The 19,764-nt window shown below is 39.3% G+C and overlaps 1 protein-coding gene across 1 annotated transcript in view; it reads left to right on the top strand.

The window, feature by feature from the left end:
• The window catches only part of CATSPERB (catsper channel auxiliary subunit beta), a 159,021-nt gene that overhangs the window by 56,913 nt on the left and 82,344 nt on the right, over positions 1-19,764 (top strand). Inside the window, exons 8-14 of the mRNA XM_027774693.1 lie at positions 433-531; positions 779-897; positions 2,353-2,385; positions 12,877-12,943; positions 13,272-13,318; positions 14,291-14,443; positions 16,057-16,212. Of these exons, the coding sequence (XP_027630494.1) occupies positions 433-531; positions 779-897; positions 2,353-2,385; positions 12,877-12,943; positions 13,272-13,318; positions 14,291-14,443; positions 16,057-16,212 (674 nt within the window). The remainder of the gene's footprint in view (positions 1-432; positions 532-778; positions 898-2,352; positions 2,386-12,876; positions 12,944-13,271; positions 13,319-14,290; positions 14,444-16,056; positions 16,213-19,764) is intronic.

Genomic DNA, 19,764 nt, shown 5'->3' with positions numbered 1-19,764 from the left:
TCTGTTCTGAATTGCCTTTAGTTCAAAATAATTCTTATGCCAAAGTGGCATGTTTGGAGATGGTACATTATAATCCCTTTTGATATAAAACAAAATAGTTACTGAAATATAGTTTGGAAAATATTTTAATAGGATAAACCAATACATTAAGGGGATTTATTTTAAAAACATATTATTCCCAAAGGTAACTATTTTAGGAGTCAGTCAGCTGACTGGCTAAATTCTTATGGTATGACCTGAAGTTTCTTCATTTTTCCAATGCTCGGGGGAAGCAAGATTTAAAATGAAGTAAGGAGACTTGAGGGGTGGAGAGGAGAATGGGTTGGAAGATGGAACAGATTCAGGATCTTAACTCTGCAAATCTAGCACCATAGAATTGAGTGACTAGCTTTCTAAAGTTGCCTAACCTTTGTTTTATCTTTTATTTAATAGTAGGTGTATACATAGGCCTAACCAATTCTGGATTTTGGGATTATGATAGTACCAAATGGTATGACATGACAGAAACGATCTATCTTGAACTTCAAGAAGGTAATTCCTCCACTGGTGTCTTTGTCTTTAGCATTTCACTTACATCAACACGGGATCAAAATGTATGAACTGTGGGGCCAGCAGGTGGTGTGATGGTCGGGGCACATGGCTGATTTTTAAAAATCATAATCACTATCATAATAAATAAAATTAAATAAGTCTTTTAAAATTATGAAATATATTTGTTTTGCTAAGGAGCTCACTTTTTTCTTAACTTTTAAACCCATGGTATAATTTATTCCTTCAGAACACACAGAGCTTTCAGTGATGGATCTAGTTTTAACCAATCATTTTTTAGTTATCCTCACCTCTTTGGGTCTTTTTGTAAGTGAAGATCTTCGTTATCCATCAGGTCAATTCCTAAAGGTATGTGAATTTCTTTATATTAATCTTAAATATCTCCTGTGTTATAAAACATTTTATATTTGAGTTATGTGTGTATTATCTTAGAATTAAAGTGTTTCTTTTTTAAAAAGTAAGCATAATAGAGCAACTTTTTATTTTGCCTTATTGTATTGAAGGCACAATTTAGAAATGGTGCTGGTTTTATTGCTGTACAAAGTTACAGTAAATTTTAAATACGTTAAATACGTAAATGTAGAAAAGACTTATCTGTCTACTTAACTTCCTATTCATTAATAGTGAGATATGTTCCCAAAATGCTTTAAGGTAATTTCTTAAGCTAAATATAGTGTTACAAAGTAACGTAAACAAAAAGCAGGGGGCCAGCAGGGTGGGGTGATGGTTAAGGTGAGTAGATCCAACATGGCCGATTGCTGGGTTGAATCCTGAACTGGCAACTTGAAAAAAATGCTGGTGCATGTGTGTGCATGCTCAGAATCCTAGAGGAGAGAAGAGAAGGAGGGATTGAAGCACAGTCATTCCCCTTGGAGGGTGATTTCTCACTGTCTCTCTGTCTCTGTCTCTCTCCAGTGAATACACATGCCCTATAGCAAAACTAAAATAAATCAGTAAAAAATAAATGTTAGAACTGAGAGAAGGGGAACATGCTGAGGTGAAGATATGCAATGTGTATACCTGAAATTCTCAAGTATGTTAAGAAATGCCTCTCAAAACTTGCTACAACAGAGATAAGAACAGAAATAAAAATTTAGGAAAGTAGGGAGAAAAGACCAGGGGATGTAAAGAAGGGCAAGTGCATTGATTGAGAAGCAAATATTTCTTATACATGGTAATAATTATCTTTCTTTCGATATATAACTATCCATAGCCTCTCCTAATCCCTTACCACCTCTGAAAAAGTACCCATTGGTTACTCAGACAACTATTAGATGTGACCCTTTATGTGTTTATAATATAATTGCTAAAATAGAGTTGAAGAAGCTAGAGAGACTACACTGGGTTAAATTGAAAGGCCAGAGAAGTAAGCATGGCTCTATATCATGAGTCCTGACCTCTGGTCTGCACTGCAATGGGCACAAGAAACAGACTGGCAGAGAAAACAATAGACTGAGCGTGGACCTTCCTAAACCCAAGTGGGTGGCACACTTAGTATTTCCCTGTGCACTTCCTAACCCCTGCATTTAAACCATTAAAGAGTATGGTTTTCATCTCAATTCTTGTCTGGAATTACGTTCAGGTATGTATAAACGAATAAAATAGTGAAACAAGGCAAAAACTAAGAGGGAACTCTCCAGGATATTGTGTAAATAACTTCAGAGGCTGGTTCCAGTATTTGATCATATTAACTGCTGGGTTAGAAAAAAACGATTTCCTTTGGTATAATTTAAATTGCTATATACTTTGTTATGCTTTCTGATATGCAATCAAAAATTAAAGGTCTTTTTTTTTTTCTTCTAGCTTTCAAGGGCAGACTTTTGTGGTTTTGAAAGGGTAAGAAACTTTAAACTTCAAAAAGTTGGTTAAAAGATGTGTTTAATTGGTGACTTAACAGATGAGATGCACGGCAGTACTTCACGAAATAAATTATTCCTGTTACTATAACATTACTTTGGGTAAAAATATTTTCAGCAACCATTAAATAATGATCTCCTTTTCTGTTTCAAAGGAATGAAGCTCTTCCTTTTTTCAAAGGTCACCCCTACCCTCTTCTCATATATTCTGTCTAGGCCTGCTATGGTTATTCAGGTCACACTCTGACAAGGACATTGAAGAGAATAGCTGTATTCTCAGACTTAACACTTTACTTTCCAATCCATCTACCCTGCTGTAGGTCTGTGCCTACGTAGAGAAAGGGGCACTTTTTCTAGTTTGCACAGAAATATTCTATAATCTTGCCACAGATCTGCTCCTGGCCTTTTGGGGGATTTTGTCCCACCAGTTATCTCCCCTCTCTGTTACAAGGTCAGTTTTTGTCATTGAACTAGGCCATTCCTATCAACATAAAAGCATGCTTCAATTGGAAAACCACAAATGAAATGATAAATAGTCCTAGCCTTTTGCCACACCCTAGCCTCATTTTGTCCTCCTATAAGCCTTTATGCACGCGTGTGCATGTGCACATACACCCATACTCACATCGTCTGAGAGAAGGAGAACTTATTTCTCAGGAAGGAAAAAGAATTTACTGTCATACTAATCAGAGGAAAAATGAAGCTGAGAACTGAAAATGTCAGTTTAGGCAAAATCGGTTTACACTTGAAAGAACAAGGGAAATAATTGTCAAGATAGAATTCTAAACCTAGCTAACTACTATCATTCAAGAATTTTTTCTTTCTTTTTTCTTTATTTTAATTTTTATACTAAAACCTTTTTGAAATTCATACAGTTTTCTCATTACATGTATTTCCATGAGCTTTTTTTTCTGAAATTTTTAAAAATTAATTTATTTACATTCATTCCCTAATTAAGGTGAAGAGTCAGCGTAGTAGTGCAGCAGTTGACAAGGGTTTGAGTCCTGCCTCAGAGGCTTGAAAAACACACAAGATGCAGACACATGTTCCCAGAATCCTGACAGGAAGGGGAGTTGGAGGAGAAAGGATTACAACATGACTAGTCCCCATTATGGGGATTCCCCCCCACCATGTGCATGAATCCTTGGTTATTATTTTTATTTTTAAAAAAAGAAATCCATCAAGGGAACCAGCAGTTAGCGTAATGGCTATGTCGCTGGACTCCCATGTAGTCGACCGCGGTTCACGTCCCGGACCCAATGGCTTAAAACTCATGCCAGGCACGTGTGCGTGTGTGCCCAAGATCCCGGGAGGAGAATGGAGGAGAAGGGATTGCGGCGTGACCATCCCCTCTGGGGGGGTGATTTCTCGCTTTCTGACTCTATGTCTCTCTCTGTCTGTCTGGTGAGGGCACGCGCCCTATAGCAAAAACCTCTCAAAAAAAAAAAAAATCCATCAAGAAAGATACAAATAAATGGAATGACCAATGTCTATTCCACGGTCATGAATTTTAAGATTTACCATTGTTAGTGTCCATATTCCCAAATTGACTGACAGATTCAATGCAATCCCTATCAGGTGGAAGAAAATTAATTTTCACAGATAAAAACATTGGGAGAGGGACCGGCAGATGGTGTAATGGTTTTGTCACTGAACTCTCACATAGTCAACTGTGGTTCGAGTCCCAGACCTGGCAGCTTAAAACTCATGCCAGGCACGTGTGCGTGTGTGCCCAAGATCCCGGGAGGAGAATGGAGGAGAAGGGATTGCAGTGTGGCCTTCCCCCTTGGGGAGTGACTTCTGTCTCTCTGTCTCTCTCTGTCCTTCTGGCAATCTCGTGTGCCCTATAGCAAAAATTTCTCCAAAGCAAAGCAAAACAAACAAACAAAAAGCCATTGGGAGAGTTTACCACTTAGAGATCCCGTGCAGTAGGGAGCAATGATGAGAACCAGAATGTAAGCTCTGAATTATTTGAGAGCAGGAACTTTTCTGTGCTATTCATCACAGATTCCTTGGGTCTAGAATGGTGCCTTATACAATACAGGTGCTTAGTAAATATTTGTTAAAAGAATAGAGTTGGGGGACCAGCAGTTAGCATAATGGCTATGTCGCTGGACTCCCATGTAGTTGACCATGGTTTGAGTCCCGGACCTGGTGGCTTAAAACTCACCGCGGGTGCATATGCATGCGTGACCAAGGTTCCAAGAGGAAAATGGAGGAGAAGGGATTATGGTGTGGCCATCCCCCCTGGGGGGTGATTTCTCATTTTCTGTCTCTCTGTCTGTCTGGCGCGCACACACGCCCTATAGCAAAAAAAAAAAAAAAAAAAAAAGAATAAGTTGGAACCAGCTGGTGGCATGGTGGTTAATGTGGCTGGATCTCACATGATCAACTGCACAATTCAAGTCTCAGATCTGGTGGCTTAAAAAATTTGTCAGGTACATGTGCGTGTGTGCCCAAATCCCAAGAGGAAAATGGAGAAGAGATTGCAGCATGGCCATCTCTCCAGGGGGGTGGGGGTGGGGTGCTTTCTAGTTTATGTCTCTCTGTCTCTCTTTGCCAAGTGCACATGCTCTATAGCAAATGTTTTTAATGGAATTGGTGTATGCAAGTTACAAATTATGTTTAACAATTGAGTGGAACCAAAATTATAGACACTAAAACAAAGAGGAATGAAAATAGTTTTGCTTGGGAGAACAATTGATATGGGGAATAATTTTAGAATCTGTTAGAAAAATGTATAGTTTAATATATATGTTAAGAATTAAAGGATAATTATTGAAAAAGAAAGAAGTAAAACCTAAAGCTTCTAAGCCACCAGAGGAAGAAAAGTAAATATTAAAAAAATAATCCATCATGGACCAGCCTTGCAGTCTAGTAGTTAAGGAAACTGGATTCCACATGGCCAGTTCAGTTTAAATCCTTAAGTCCAGCAGTTTGAAAAATACACTAAACACGTGTGTGTGTGTGTGTGTGTGTGTGTGTGTGGTGTGTGTTGCCCCCAAAAGCTGGAATGGATGGAGAAAAGGAGAAGGGATTGTGGTAAGATCATGCCCCGTTAAGGGAGCACTTTCTCTCTCTCTCTCTCTCTCTCTCTCTCTCTCGTAAGTGCACATGCCCTCTGGCAATTTATAAAAAAGAAAAGAATAGTCCATCAATTCCCCCAAAAGCAAGAAAGGACAAATAAAAGGAAGAGTCAAAAGGTAACCTCATACCCTAGTGTTTAAGGAAGTAGGATTCCACATGGCCAACCATAATTCAAATGCCACCCTTGTGGCTTGAGAAAATATACTAGGCAGGTCTACCCCAAGTCCCAGCAGGATGGAGAAATAGAGGAGAAGGAATTGTGGCATGACCACATACCATTGAGGGGTGATTTCTCTATGTCTCTCTCTGGTGTGGGCATGCACCCTCTGGCAGATAATAAAAGGGGGGTCCTGGGGGACGAGTCAAAATAAAGAATGAAAAACTAGAAAGTATGATAGAAATAAATTTGAATACATCAATAATTACAGTGTAACCAAACATGATAGAAAATGAATGAAAATCTAGCTATACACTAATTACAAAAGGTACACCTAAAACCAAATCACACAGGTAAAATAAAAGGATAGAGGAGACTGTGGCCAGAGCCTTGCTTCTGAATCTTCAACTCATCAGCTCCTGTCTCCACTTTCCCTGTGTGCTAAATCAGGAGGCTACTGGGGTTGCTGGACATCCTGAGTTACATGAGGCCCACTGTGAGGAGATCTGCCATGTTCTACCTCTCTCACACTTTGTGTGAGAACAAGGCACTGGCTACACAAAACAATGGGCTGAGAATTGGTAGATGAAAGACCCTTGAGAGAACTTGTCTTACAAAACTTCATGAACTCTCAGAGGCTTCTCTCAACCTTGAAAGTGTGGCTGAAAGTGAGGCTGGAAAGAAGCCTACTGGGTAATCTCTGTTGTCTGTGCCTGAGGTGGCAGGTCAGGTCCAAGGGGACCTCGAAGCCGAAAAGCCTCTGTAGCATTCCAAGGTAAGGGAATGGCAGCCCAGAAGGGTAGACACCACTTTGCCTCTGTCACTCCAGTATTGCTACAATTTGAAGTATCTCCATAAAATCATACCTGAACCCTCCCTTCAAACCATGTCTAAGGTAGCCCTGCATCCTGAGACAATAAAATCATTAGAATCAGAACATACATGAGAGCTACTGGTGGAGAAGGCACAGCTGAACAAGAGCAACAAAACTCAGTTAATGGAATGATTTGGCAAATACCCAGTGAGCACCTACTCTGCAGTTACTGTCATGGCCTTGGGATATTAGCAAGAACTGGGAAGTCAGTGTCCATAGGAGTTTCAAATGCAGCATAAAAACACTCTCAGGGACTAAATACCAAGATTTCAATTAAAGAATGAAATAAATTGAAGGGTAGAGTAGCCACTGTTTAGATGCAGTTTAGAAGCATGGAAGATCAAGATGAAGAAACTTCTCAAGCCATCTAGGGAAAATAACTGGAAATCATGAAGGCAATGAGACTTTGAGGAGAAATGAGATGAGCAGAATAATTTTCAGGAGGAATTTTTTAAAAAGCAGAAGAGAGAGAACAATAAAATAATGGTAGAAGAAAATTACACTGAGATTAAGAAAAATCTAAAACTGTACATTGACAAGGCTCACTAAATTCCTGGAAGGATTGGGGGTGGGGGGTGGGGAATGTACTCAAAGGCATGTCCTAGTAATATTCCTGAATTTGAAGGTTAAGAGGGAAATACAAGTTTTCAAACAAAGAACAAAAGCAAAACATACCTCACTGGTATTGGATTTTACTCATACAATAGTAGAAGCTTGAAGACAGTGAAATCTACTTTTATAGACTGTTGAGACAAAAGAACTGAAGTCTAGAATATCCAGGATTTTTTTTCATATTAATAATTTAGAGCAGATGACCCAGTTATTGCAACTAATGAAATATTCAAGAAGGAACTTCAAGGGACCAGCAGTCAGTGTAATGGTTATGTTGCTGGACTCCCATGTAGTCAACCGCAGCTTGAGTCCCTGACCCGGTGGCTTAAACTCACACCGGGCACGTGTGTGTGTGTGCCAAAGACCCCAAGAGGAGAATAGAAGAGAAGGGATTGTGGCGTGGCCATCCCCCCTGGGGGGTGATTTCTCGGTTTTCTCTCTGTCTTTCTGGCAAGCGCACACGCCCTATAGCAAAAAAACTCTCAAAAAAAAAAAATTTTAACAACAAAATGAGAACAGATATTCCAAAAAGATGGAAGATAAAAAGAGAGGAACTGATGAACAATGTTTGGCTCTTTATCTCATTTTATCTAATTTTTCTATTTATGTATTTTCTGCCAATATAAATCAAAATAGAGTACTAGATAAGGATTCTTGAAAAGAGGTAGCTTAGTTAATACGTACTGCTGTAACAAAATGATCATATACTGTGCATCGTTTTTTTTTTTTCCTTTTCCCCCCACATTTTATTGATCACACAATTTCTTAAATAGTCTACTTTCAATAGCAAGTTCAGGTGGTAATTTCAAGAAAAGCGGTTTTGAATTGGTAAGGAAATTTGCTTAAAACTTAATGCCTGGAAACAGGTTAGTGTTCTGTTCAAATAGTAGGTACATGAATCTATTGACAGCTCAAGACAGGACAAAAACTCTTAAAACCGGACAACAAAGCCTAGAACAAAAGCAGCAATATTTTAGTCAAAAGTCACAGAATGATATTTCACCAGTTCAGTCTCATGTACTTAATCTTCTGTTGTGGTTTGATCTTCCTGATTGAATTCTGGGATATAATATTTAACTCCGGACTTGTCCCTATGATTAAATTGGCCATTTTCTTAGTTTTTGAACTCTTATTTCTGTGTAACTACATTTAATTTTCCTGACATAGCACTCCCTTGAGAACTTCTTGGAGATCTGGTCTGGTGCTGGTCAATTCTTTCAGGTTTTGTTTATCTGAGAATGTTCTTGTCATTTCTTCCCATATGAAGGATAATCTTGCCGGGTACAGTATTCTTGGTTGAAATTGCTTTTCCCTTAGCACTTTGAATATATTTTCCCATTCTTTCCTCCTTTGGAGGTAACTTGCCATTTTTCTCTTGCCAATCTTAGTATCTTGTCTTCGTCTGTGGTTTTGGTCAGTTCGGCTATAATGTGTCTTGGAGAAGATCTTCTTGGATTGATTCCATTTGGGGTCCTTCGTATTATAGTCTTCTTCTGTAACAGTTCCATTTGATTCTTTTATAAAGTGTGCAATTGCTCTTTTAGATCTTGTAAGAATTTCCTCACCTCCCAGAACTCGTCAGCTCCTTTTTCCTTTCTCTTCTGCAGTTCATTGTCTCTCTTCTCTTCCATCTCTGTAAGCTTTGCCATTATGAATGTTCTGAATTCTTTATCAGACATTTCCATGATTTCCATTGAACTGTGTGTGGATGAAGAGGAGTTATTCTTTTCCCTTGGAGGAGAGGTATTTTCTTGCTTTCCCACATTTCTTATGGTCCTGCGGTGATTTCTAGTCATCTGATGGAAAGTGTGTTTCTTCCCAAACTTGAAATTCAATCTGAGCATCCAGGAGCATGCAGAAAAGGAAACAGAGAAAGAGAAACAACAGCAACAAAAACAACCAAGAAACAGAGAAAAAGAAAAGGAAAAAAAATGATTTTTTTTAAAAAAAAGCAAAAATTAGAAAACCGCATGGCGCACAAGCACACTGCACAAAATTATTAGTTTTCAGTAGCCATGAAGGTGTCTTCTGAGGCCTGCTCCCTTGCCAATCCTGGGTTGGGAGTGGGAGAGGGGATTATTAACAAGATAAAGGGAAGGGAGAGGCTGAAAGTCAAGAAACTGCTTTACTCTAAAAAGTTTTAAAAAGGAAAAATTACCAAAAAATTAGAAGACAGAAACAGAGGAAGAGAGACAAAGACAGAGACAGAGACAGGAGGCTTGAAAGTCTTCCTACCACGCGAGTTTGTGGGCTGGAGGCTGCATTATCAGTGGAAAATCTTCATTTCTCCTATTCCCCTGAAATCACTAGTTCTCAGTAGCCATGAAGGTGTCTTCTGAGGCCTGCTCCCTTGCCTCTCCTCCATATACTGTGCATCTTTAAAGAACAAGAATTTATTTCTCACAGTTTTGGAGCCTAGAAACTCCAAGATCAAAGCACAGGCAGAGTCAGTATTTGTCAAGTTCATATCCACTTCCTGGTTCATAGCGACTGTCTTTTCATTGTGTCCTCACATAGTGGAAAATGCAAGGGAATTCTCTAGATTCTATTTTATAAGAGTACTAATCTTATTCATGTGCATGTGTATATGTGCCCAAAATCTTGGGAGGAGAATAGAGGAGAAGGGATTGCGGAGTGGCCTTCCTCCCCTCCGGGGAAAGAAAACAAACAAACAAACAAACAAAGCCTTATTTTATTAAAGGAGAAGGAAGTTATTAATTCATGTAAATAGAATACTTAGAGGATGAACCTGCTCCTGGACATTACTGGACTTGGTGTCTAACAGATGTCTATAAGACCCTGTTTTCCCAAATTTCAGGCCTGTTTTCTTCTAAATTAGCTTCATTCTCCATAGGTTTTCTCCAACTTGTTAGTAAGAATAATCACCAGGTGTACATGCTATGAGTTTAACCATCTCAAGGGGATTAAAATCTTTCTTTCCAAGTCGTTCTAGCATCTCGGGGCTGACTCCTATTTAGCCCACTTGGATCGCATGTCTGTCCTAACCAGTCCTGTGACGGTGAGTCAGGCTTGGATCATGAGCTTATCCTTGAAACAAGGTCAGTCTAATTTGAATTACTGGACCGTCAGAAAATTCATGATGTATTTTTCTATGCAAAAATGTGTCATGACTTTTCCGACCACCTAACACATTATCCCAAAGGATATTATCAGTTTGCGTGCTATCATCAGTTTGACTCCAAGTAGGGAAAATATAAGAATAGAGAAGGAAGAGGAATAGTTCAGGGCCCATTAAAATTATATATGAACTACTATTTGCAATAGTAAAGATAGCTTTTTTAAGTGTATCCTGCAAACATGAAGATTTATATGAAAAATCAAAAGGTTCGTTTGATGTAACTTTAGCTGGAAGATACCACCATTCAAATAAATTGTCCATTTTTTTTCCTTCTTGTTAGAGGACGCACGCACTAACCAGAGGAAAGGAAAGAGAAAGCCCCCTTCACCAGGAACGGTCGCATTACTATCCATTCTCCTCCATATCTCCCTCCTTTCAGGATGTTGGGCACATGCACATACATACCAAGTGTGTTTCTTGTCATTGGGTCTGGATCTTGAATTACGGAGTTGGCCATGTGGGATATAGCTGCCTTATTGCAGTTATGAAGCCAGCCCTGCCCATTCTTTTTTAAAAGACTCTTGGGGAGACCAGTAGGTGGCATGGAGGTTAAGGTGCTGGATCCCACATGGCCGCTTTCACGGTTCTAGTCCTGGACTCAGTGGCTTGAGAATCACACTGGGTGCATGTGTGTGTATACATGCCCAAAAACCCTAAGGGAGGAAGGAGAAAAAGGAATTGCTGGGAGGCCATTGCCAGGGGTGGAGGAGGGAGCGATTTCTCACTTTCCTTTTCTCTCTGGGTGAGTGCTTGTACCTTATAGCAAAAACAAAAACAAAACAAAACAAAACCCTTTTTCTTTGTTTAGTAGTTTTGAGATTTAATTTATATAGCATAAACTTTACCTATTTATGATGTACAATTCAGTGGCTTTTAAAATGTTCAGAGTTATTGGAGCCAGCAGGTGACATGGTGGATAAAGGCCCTGGACTCACATGGTTGACTGTGGTTCAAGTCCTGGACCTGGTGGCTTGCTTTCTCACTTTCTCTCTCTCCCCTTCTCTCTCCCTCTCTTGCTCTGTCCCTCTCTGGTCAAATTAAAATAAACAAATAAAGCTGAATAAAATAATTCTTTAAAAAATGTTCAGAGTTATGTAACCGTCATCACAATCAATTTTAGAATACTCACAAAGCTTTTATGCACATATTGTACAGATTTTATTGTTGGTCTATAAAAATGTAAGAAGGTCTTATGACTCAGCAACAATTTGATAGTATCTTCTATACCAAAAACACTTCAAACTCTTGCATTTAATTAATATCCAACATATACAATCTCACTTTCTTTTTAGCTTCTTTACTTTTTTTTTTTTTTTAATTTTCCAGACAGTATATGTACTTGCAAGAGAAAGACTGAGAGAAAAAAGGGAAAAGTACCTTCCAGTAGGGTGTGGGAACACTGTAATCCCTTCTCCATCTCTAGGTATAGATACCGTGTCCCAGTTTAGGGTACTCCCACGCACATGCCCATTGCCTTTTCCAAGCTATCAGGATCAAGACTCACTAGTCAGATACCTGGTACCTGGCTCCCTTAACCACCAGGCCATGGGGCCAGCCTACAGTTTCTTCCTTATGACTAATTTTCAAAATCTTTTTCGTGTTACCTTGTGCTACTCCGACTTCTTCGAAGGCTCATTAAGACCAACTGCAGCTAATGAGGAATAAAAGATAAATATGTGACCTACTGTAACCATGATGAAAAGCTATAAACATCTGTAGCTTCAGAAAGGCAGTTCATAGACAAGGGTATCTTCTGTTAACATATGCTAATCCATGTGCAGTTTCTCTTCTTTTTAGTCCTTTTTTTGTGTATTGTTTGAAATGCACATTCTTGCTTCTTATCCTCATTTTACAACCTTTTCACTTATTTGCATTTAAGTTTTCTCTTATATTCCCAAACTTTGAAATTTTTTAGAGAGTTTTAAAAATTGTGTATCTTGGAGCCAGCAGGTGACATGGAGGTTAAGGTGCTGGATCCCACATGGCTTTGTTTGGGTTAACTGACCATATGCTGAATTATTTACACTTTTCATCAACATATACTAAGTATATGGTATCTACAGAAATGAAAACCAATATATGCCTATTTTCAAGGAGTTGAAACTTTGCAAAGTATGGTGAGACAAACCCAGGGTGAGCCATAATGGTGCTTTTATGGAAAAGAATGTAAGGAGAGAGCTGGGAATTTTGGGGGGAGAGAGATGAAATCCGACTAGCAATGTTTACCATACATTGAGCACTTCCAGCATGTCAAACATTAGAGCTTTGAATCCGGTGCCTCATTTAAACCACCGGATGTAGGTGCAGTAATAAAGGGGGCCAGACCCCACATGGCTGACCATGGTTCAAATTCTGACTCTGTGGCTTGAAAATCATACTGGCACATGTGCATGTGTGCCCAAAATCTCAAGAGGAGACTGGGGAAAATGAGATTGCAGCATGGCCAATCCCCTCAGGGAGCAATTTTTCACTTTATTTCCCTTTCTCTCTCCCTGTCTCTCTCTAGTGAGAGACACACCCTAGAGCAAAATCTAAGAAAAGAAATTGCATATCTGAAGTCTACATATTGCATAAGTGATTTTTTGTTTACTTATTTATGTAGGTTGACTACATCAAAGGAAAATTATGGTATAAAGAAAGGTGTTTCGCTAACAAAGAACACTTTGAAGGTAAATTTTAGTTACAGGTATATTAACAAGCTTTTATCAGTATAGATAACATTTTGCAGGTTAAATAATATGACATAAAACAAAAATAGGATAAATGTAAAAATAGATTTATTTTGTATAAGTTAATGGCTTAAAACGGGGGAAAATCTAATGTAAATCTGAGATGATAGGCATATTTGCTGTAAGTGCAAGAAAATTGCATTTGAGTATAGAATAATTGCTGCATAACTTCTATAACTTCTTATGAAGACTATCATATTGATATTAATACTTCTAGTTTTTTAAATATAGATGCTGCTCATAATTTTTGTCTCTTTTTATTTTATAGTTGACTATGTTACTATCACCTTTGACAGAAACAGGACCCTAAGTGAGGTATGATACTGAATATTTTTAAAAGCAAGAAATCTTGGGACCAGCAGTTAGCGTAATGGCTGTGTCACTGGACTCCCATGTAGTCAACCGCGGTTCGCATCCCGGACCCGGTGGCTTAAAACTCACGCCGGGCACGTGTGTGTGCATGCCCAAGATCCCAAGAGGAGAATGGAGGAGAAGAGACTGCGGCATGGCCATCCCCCCTGGGGGGGTGATTTCTTGCTTTCTCTCTCTCTGTCTCTCTCTGTGTTTCTGGTGAGCGCATGTGCCCTATAGCAAAAACCTGTCCCCTCAAAAAAAAAAGTAAGAAATCTTTTCCTGCATGATTTCATAGTTTGTTATTAATCTAAAATATGGCCATTGTACAAATTGAAGGCCTAATAATCACGCTGCTCTCAGTGGTGTCTATACTTGGGTTTAATGGTAATTTTATTGTTATATAAAATCTGAACCTACACAGTGATTCTGGAAAACAGTCCAGTTCAGAAAAAGATGTTTTGCATTGTTTTATAGACTCATAATCACCCAAAAGAGAGGTACAGACATTAATGACTCAAAAATAAGATGCATGGCCAGTCAGGACAACACAGTGGTTCTTTAGGTTCTTTAGTTTACTTTCCTATGAGAACTAATTTGGAAAATTTTTTTTTTTTGAGAGGTTTTATTTTTTTTCGCTATAGGGTGCGTGCGCTTGCCAGACAGACGGAGAGAGAGAGACAGAAAACGAGAAATCACCCCCAGGGGTGATGGTCACGCCACAATCCCTTCTCCTCCATTCTCCTCTCAGGATCTTGGGCACGCACTCACACGCGCCCAGCGTGAGTTCTAAGCCACCGGGTCCGGGACGTGAACCGCAGTCAACTACGTGGGAGTCCAGCGACATAGTCATTACACTAACTGCTGGTTCCCGAAATATTTTAAAAACAGTATTAACTTTCTTTTTCCTTTTTTTTTTTTTTTTTTTTTTTGTAGGCAAGCTCTTGCTTTTATAGTAGAGAACCATTTCTTGAATGGTTACCTTGCATACCTTACAGTTTCAGGGGAGTGAAGTATGGTCCTCCAAGTGTGATAACATTTCTTATTGACCAAGAAAAAAATACTGGAATCTACCTCTTCTATCAGAAGGTAGGCCTTATCTCCCATAGGTTTATCCCAGATTTTGGACTGCAATGAACATTTATCTTATCAAAAGTAGCTTCTAAGTTGTTGTTATCTTTACAATAGAACCTGATAAAGATAGACTATAGAAAAATTATTTGAGATTAATAATACAGTTTGACAATTCAGAAATTTCTCGTCTCTGATGATCATTCAGTTTGATGAAAATGGAAAGCATGATGCTATTTGCACAGTGATTCTCTCCTGCTAATTCTCGAGAACATAAACAGTTTTTTCTATATAAATTTAAGATTCTATAAAATGGTTAGTTGAAATGAGCAAAAGACAATGGAACTAATTGGCAACAGATTTATATTTTCTACTCCAAAGATGCTTAACCCTAGTTGTGATTAGAATTCTTCCTAGAGTCATTTAAAATATGTAAATTCAGCCTTTTATTCTCAAGATTGATTGTAGGGAAGAAAAAATTTATTTTTTCCTCTACCCTCTTATATATTCGGTGACTAGGGCCCTGCAAATTAAGCAGACAAAAGACAATAGGAGAAAACAGTTTACATATGCAGCGTGCATACATGTGGGAGAATGGTTAAAAATGGGGGTTTATATACCATCTCACTAGGTAAAGACAATGGAAAGAGGGACCAGCAGTTAGCGTGATGGCTATGTCGCTGGACTCCCATGTAGTCGACTGCAGTTCAAGTCCCAGACCCCGTAGCTTAAAACTCACGCCGGGCACGTGTGTGTACATGCCCAAGATCCCAAGGGGAGAACGGAGGAGAAAGGACTGCGGCATGGCCATCACCCCTGGGGGGTGATTTCTTGCTTTCTGTCTCTGTCTCTCTCTATCTGGCAAGCACACACGCCCTATAGCAAAAACCTCTCAAAAAAAGACAAAAAAAAAGACAATGGAAAGAAAAGTGCTTGTAGGAAGATAAATTACTTTTTTTAAACATAGATTTTTTCCATAAATGGGAAACGAATGAAGATAAAGATATTCATTATAATGGTTATCCAATATACGGATATGAATGACCTGTCTCTCTCTGGGTAGTAAAATCCCCCTGAAGAAGGGATTTGGGATAGTTTTATTTGCATTCTCCCCAAGAGAAATTTATGGCAGCCTTAATTTCCCAGAAGTTGCTGCTTTTAGTCAGATAAGGAAGGCTTGCTTTCTTCATATGTTAAGTCTCAAAAGCTTTCAGTTTAAAATTATTTTTCTATCAAAGTGACAAATTTGGGGGTGTCATATCCTCATCCTTTTCAAACCCATGACCCAACACAACTGGGATATGATTCAGGTATCCACACTTCTGGCATGATAGTTAAGAACATGGGCATTAGAGTCTGATGAGTTCAATAAGGACTATATAATAAATTTCTCTGTGTCATTTATTATAGGACTTTGGAAAAATTATTTAATCTTCTAAATTTCATGTTTAACATCTATAAAATGGATGTATGTGGGGGTGGCGTTCCCTCCAGTTCTAGGCTACTTTATGTTGGTGAGTGTGTCCTTGTCTTAATCAAACCTGAGTAACAAGGAAAAAGTCTGAAAATTGAAATATTGACTAATAATAATGAAAACATTCTTACAATGAATTCATGCTTTGTTTATCTAGCTCCAGAAACATGCCTCTGTCTCTGTGGTCAGCCTAGAAGATAACCTCCCAAGTGTACTATTAAAATTTCCAGCCTTTGAGTTTCCTAACTCATTTGTTCCCACTGGAATGGCATTTCATCCACGAAGCCACCTTCTGTATGTGTACGGCAATCAGGTGTGTACATATGAAATTTCATACTCTGGGGTGGAGTATATCACCCACTTACTCTATGCGGGGTGGCTGTATGTGGACAACAGAGCCACTCTGATGACTGGGGATGTGGAAGTGGGAGGGAAGACAATGAGTTTTTATTGACTATTCTGTGCTAAACTAGGTTGCCTTTTGTCAGTTTTTACCTTTTGATTAGTTTACTGGCTGATAAAAATGTGTAGTGTGTTATCAGATGGGGGAGCTGGGAGCATTGTGATGGGATGCTTGGTTCACCAGTCCCAAGAAGCATAAAGCCACAGCCAGAAGAGAAGCATAAAAATAGATGTTTTATGGGACAGGCCACATGGGAGAGGGATAGGTGGGCTGACTGCCAGGTGGCAAATGCACCAGGAAAGGGTTGAGGTGCTACTTTTATTGTAGGGTCTTGTTATGAATATTTAGGAGGGCAGATCTATCATTGTAGCTGGTTCTGTTGTTTGTTTTGTTTTTGTGTGGTTTCATTGTGCTTGCATATTCCTTGTTGAGTAAGGGGAATTCAAGAGCCTGGTAGGGGGAAGTTGCACATATGTCCAGTGTGGACATGAAGGTGGCCACAGGGACAATTTTGCCCATGTCAGTCTAGCACCACCAGTGGAAGGTGAAATAGTGACCGTGAAGCCAGAAGAGTGCCTATGTGTGTGTGTTGCTGTGGAAAGGGAAGAAAGTCACATTCTGCAGGTTCCCTAATGACAGCTCAGGCAATAATAGTTCAGTGATCTTTCCCCGTTGGTGCTGGGTGTCTGACTGGCTGGCTGCAACTCCTGACGACCGTGGTTGACAGGTCAGATGCCCATACTGCTGGTGTCATGGGACTTCCTGCTCCTGACTTTGACTGCCTATATTAGGTATATCAGAGTTACCTGGCACTTTGTCAATTCTAAGTTCTTTCTTTCCCACTCTGAGTGACCCTAGATATTGCCATTAACTCATTAAAAGTGTACCTTTTGTTTCTAGCATTTAACATTTGCTTTCTGTCTGCCTTTGTCTAAGCTTAGCTTTCTAACTCAGTTTTTCTGTGAGCTCTGGTAGCATTTTCCATCCTCTCACCTCCTCTTCAATCAGCTCGGTATCAGTAGCCTGAAAACTTGGTGAAGGAATAGTTACACACTCTATGAAGAATCAGAAAGTTTAGAAGTCAGGAACACAAAAGAGGAAACAGTAAATAAACCTCAGAAGTGAGAATGCTCTGCAGTGATTTCCGATACAGGGAACTAACTCATTTCGTTTCTCAATGATGTTTTTCAGGCATCCCTATTCAGTGTAAAATTTAGAGACTTGTAAAAGTGTTTCTCCAGTCTTCTTGAAATTCCCCTCCAGCCTAGCCAGAGATTTTCAAAGGGAATTTATGAGCTGCACCTGGGCTGAGAGTGCTTGCCACCCCTCCACCCCCAGCTTCCAGAATCATTAACCTATCATAACAACACCCACTCAGGTTGATGAGGGAGCCTCATTCTAAGCAGACATAACAGGAACAGGAGGCAGTGAGGGCCCCAAGATGTTCCCAGTTTCTAAGAAACAGGGCTAGTCAGCCACACTGCCCCAATACTACTTCACCTAATCAGCAGGCAGCCACCCAGAGTTGGCAAGCATTCATTTCTTACGTCCTTTCCACTATATTTCTCCAACTGCAGTAGAATCCTATAATTTTATCGAACACTTTGCTATTTTTTTTTTTAGCCAAAGCAGTTTTACTGTCTTCTGTTCTGGAATTCCTAGCGCCCATGGGTTGGAACATTAACAGTGGTACAAGGAGGCAAAAACCAGGCTGACCAGAAATTTTGCCAGTATGTTATATTTCTCAAAATTTTCATTTATGTGTGTTTTGACTGTGGATAATAAAAAGTCAGAATTTGAAGTTAAAGAGCCTTATACGATGTCCTCCAAACTAAGCTAAAAAACAGGACTGACAGTTGAACAGGAGTTTAGGAAGGCCAAGGAATTGGAACCATTTTTTGTGGGAACAGGTGAATAATAAGCTAAAATTGATGTGAATCTAATAGCTTTCACAAAATGGCACAGTTAATTGATCAAATAAGCTATAATGAGAATCATTTGTAAATTTCAGAGGCAAGTAGGTATATAAAACAAATTCCAAGCTAAGGTTCTAGGGCTGCTCAGGGGATGGAAGTAAATGAGACTGTGCACTACCCCTTTGGGCTTGAGGTCTCCAACTTCAGCATTCACTCTACATTTTTGTGAGAAGTTCAGCCCATCTGTGATAAATGCAACTCCAGTAGAAATCTTATTATTTGGATTCAGTGCTTTGAAAGTGATCTGCAAGGGCTGAGCTATGTCATAGAGAAAAATAACAGTATGGACTTTATCTGATGAGACTTACAAAAAGCGTTTTGAATGTAGCAGGGAAGGCCTCTTGAGTTACTGCCTTTGGGATGCTCTAACAGTTTCTGGCAGATATCATTAAGTATAAGCACCTATCTGTCGTCACTTCCTAACGAAGTCCTGTCCGGATCACTGTTGGCATTGAAAATAGCTATCTTTTGTTTGTTTCCTTTTTTTTTTTTTTTAATTATAATTTCTGTATCAAAGACCAACCTCTTTTTAATATATATTTGATGTGTGTCTTTGTGGGGTATTTTATGGTTTTTTTAACATGCGTACAAAGTATAATAATTAAATCTAGAATACATAACTATTCATCTTCACATTAAATAGTACATTATGTTTTACACATTTCATAATAGTTCTAGAGGCTTTTGTGGGGATTTTTGAGAGTTTTGTTTTGTTTTGTTTTGTTTTGTTTTTGCTATAGGGCGTGTGTGCTCACCAGAAAGACAGAGAGAGCCAGAAAACAAGAAATCACCCCCCAGGGGGATAGCCACACTCCAATCCCTTCTCCTCCATTCTCCTCTCAGGATCTTGGGCTTATACACGCGCCCAGCATAAGTTTAAGCAACCAGGTCCGGGACTTAAACCGCAGTCCACTACATGGGAGACCAGCAACATAGCCATTACGCCAGCTGCTGGTCCCAATAGTTCTAGGGTTTAAAAAAATATGTATTAAATTGTCCATACTTTTTGCCCTACTGTGGTATAGCTGTTTCACTGGAGTCGTGCTTATGATTGCAGAAGGCACTCAAGGACATATACGTGAAATTTCACACTCTGAAGGTGTAAGTCATTTAAGTCCTCCATGCTGAGTTGTTATGCATGAATTAAAGAATAAAGTCACTCTGATGATCGGGAGATGGAAAGCCTGATAAATAGGGAACGAGGTGGTCTGGTGCTTAAGGCAGCTGGAACCCATATGGCCAACCACACAGTTCAAGTCTCAGACACAGCAGCTTGAAAAACATACCAGCATGTATGTATATTCATGCCCAAAATCCCGAGAGGAGCATGCAGGAGAAAGGATCGTGGTGTGACCATTGCCCCTGGAGAGTGCTGTGTCTTTTCTCACTTTCTCCCTTATGCCCATTCCCAATGAATGCGCAAGCCCTATTGAAAACAAAACAAAACAAAACAACCTACTTAGAGAGAGAAAGAGAGAGTGAAAGA

This window comes from Tupaia chinensis, unplaced genomic scaffold (genome assembly GCF_000334495.1).
Source record: "Tupaia chinensis unplaced genomic scaffold, TupChi_1.0 Scaffold000469_1, whole genome shotgun sequence".
NCBI lineage: Eukaryota > Metazoa > Chordata > Mammalia > Scandentia > Tupaiidae > Tupaia > Tupaia belangeri.
This window is presented reverse-complemented; position numbering and strand designations above follow the sequence as displayed.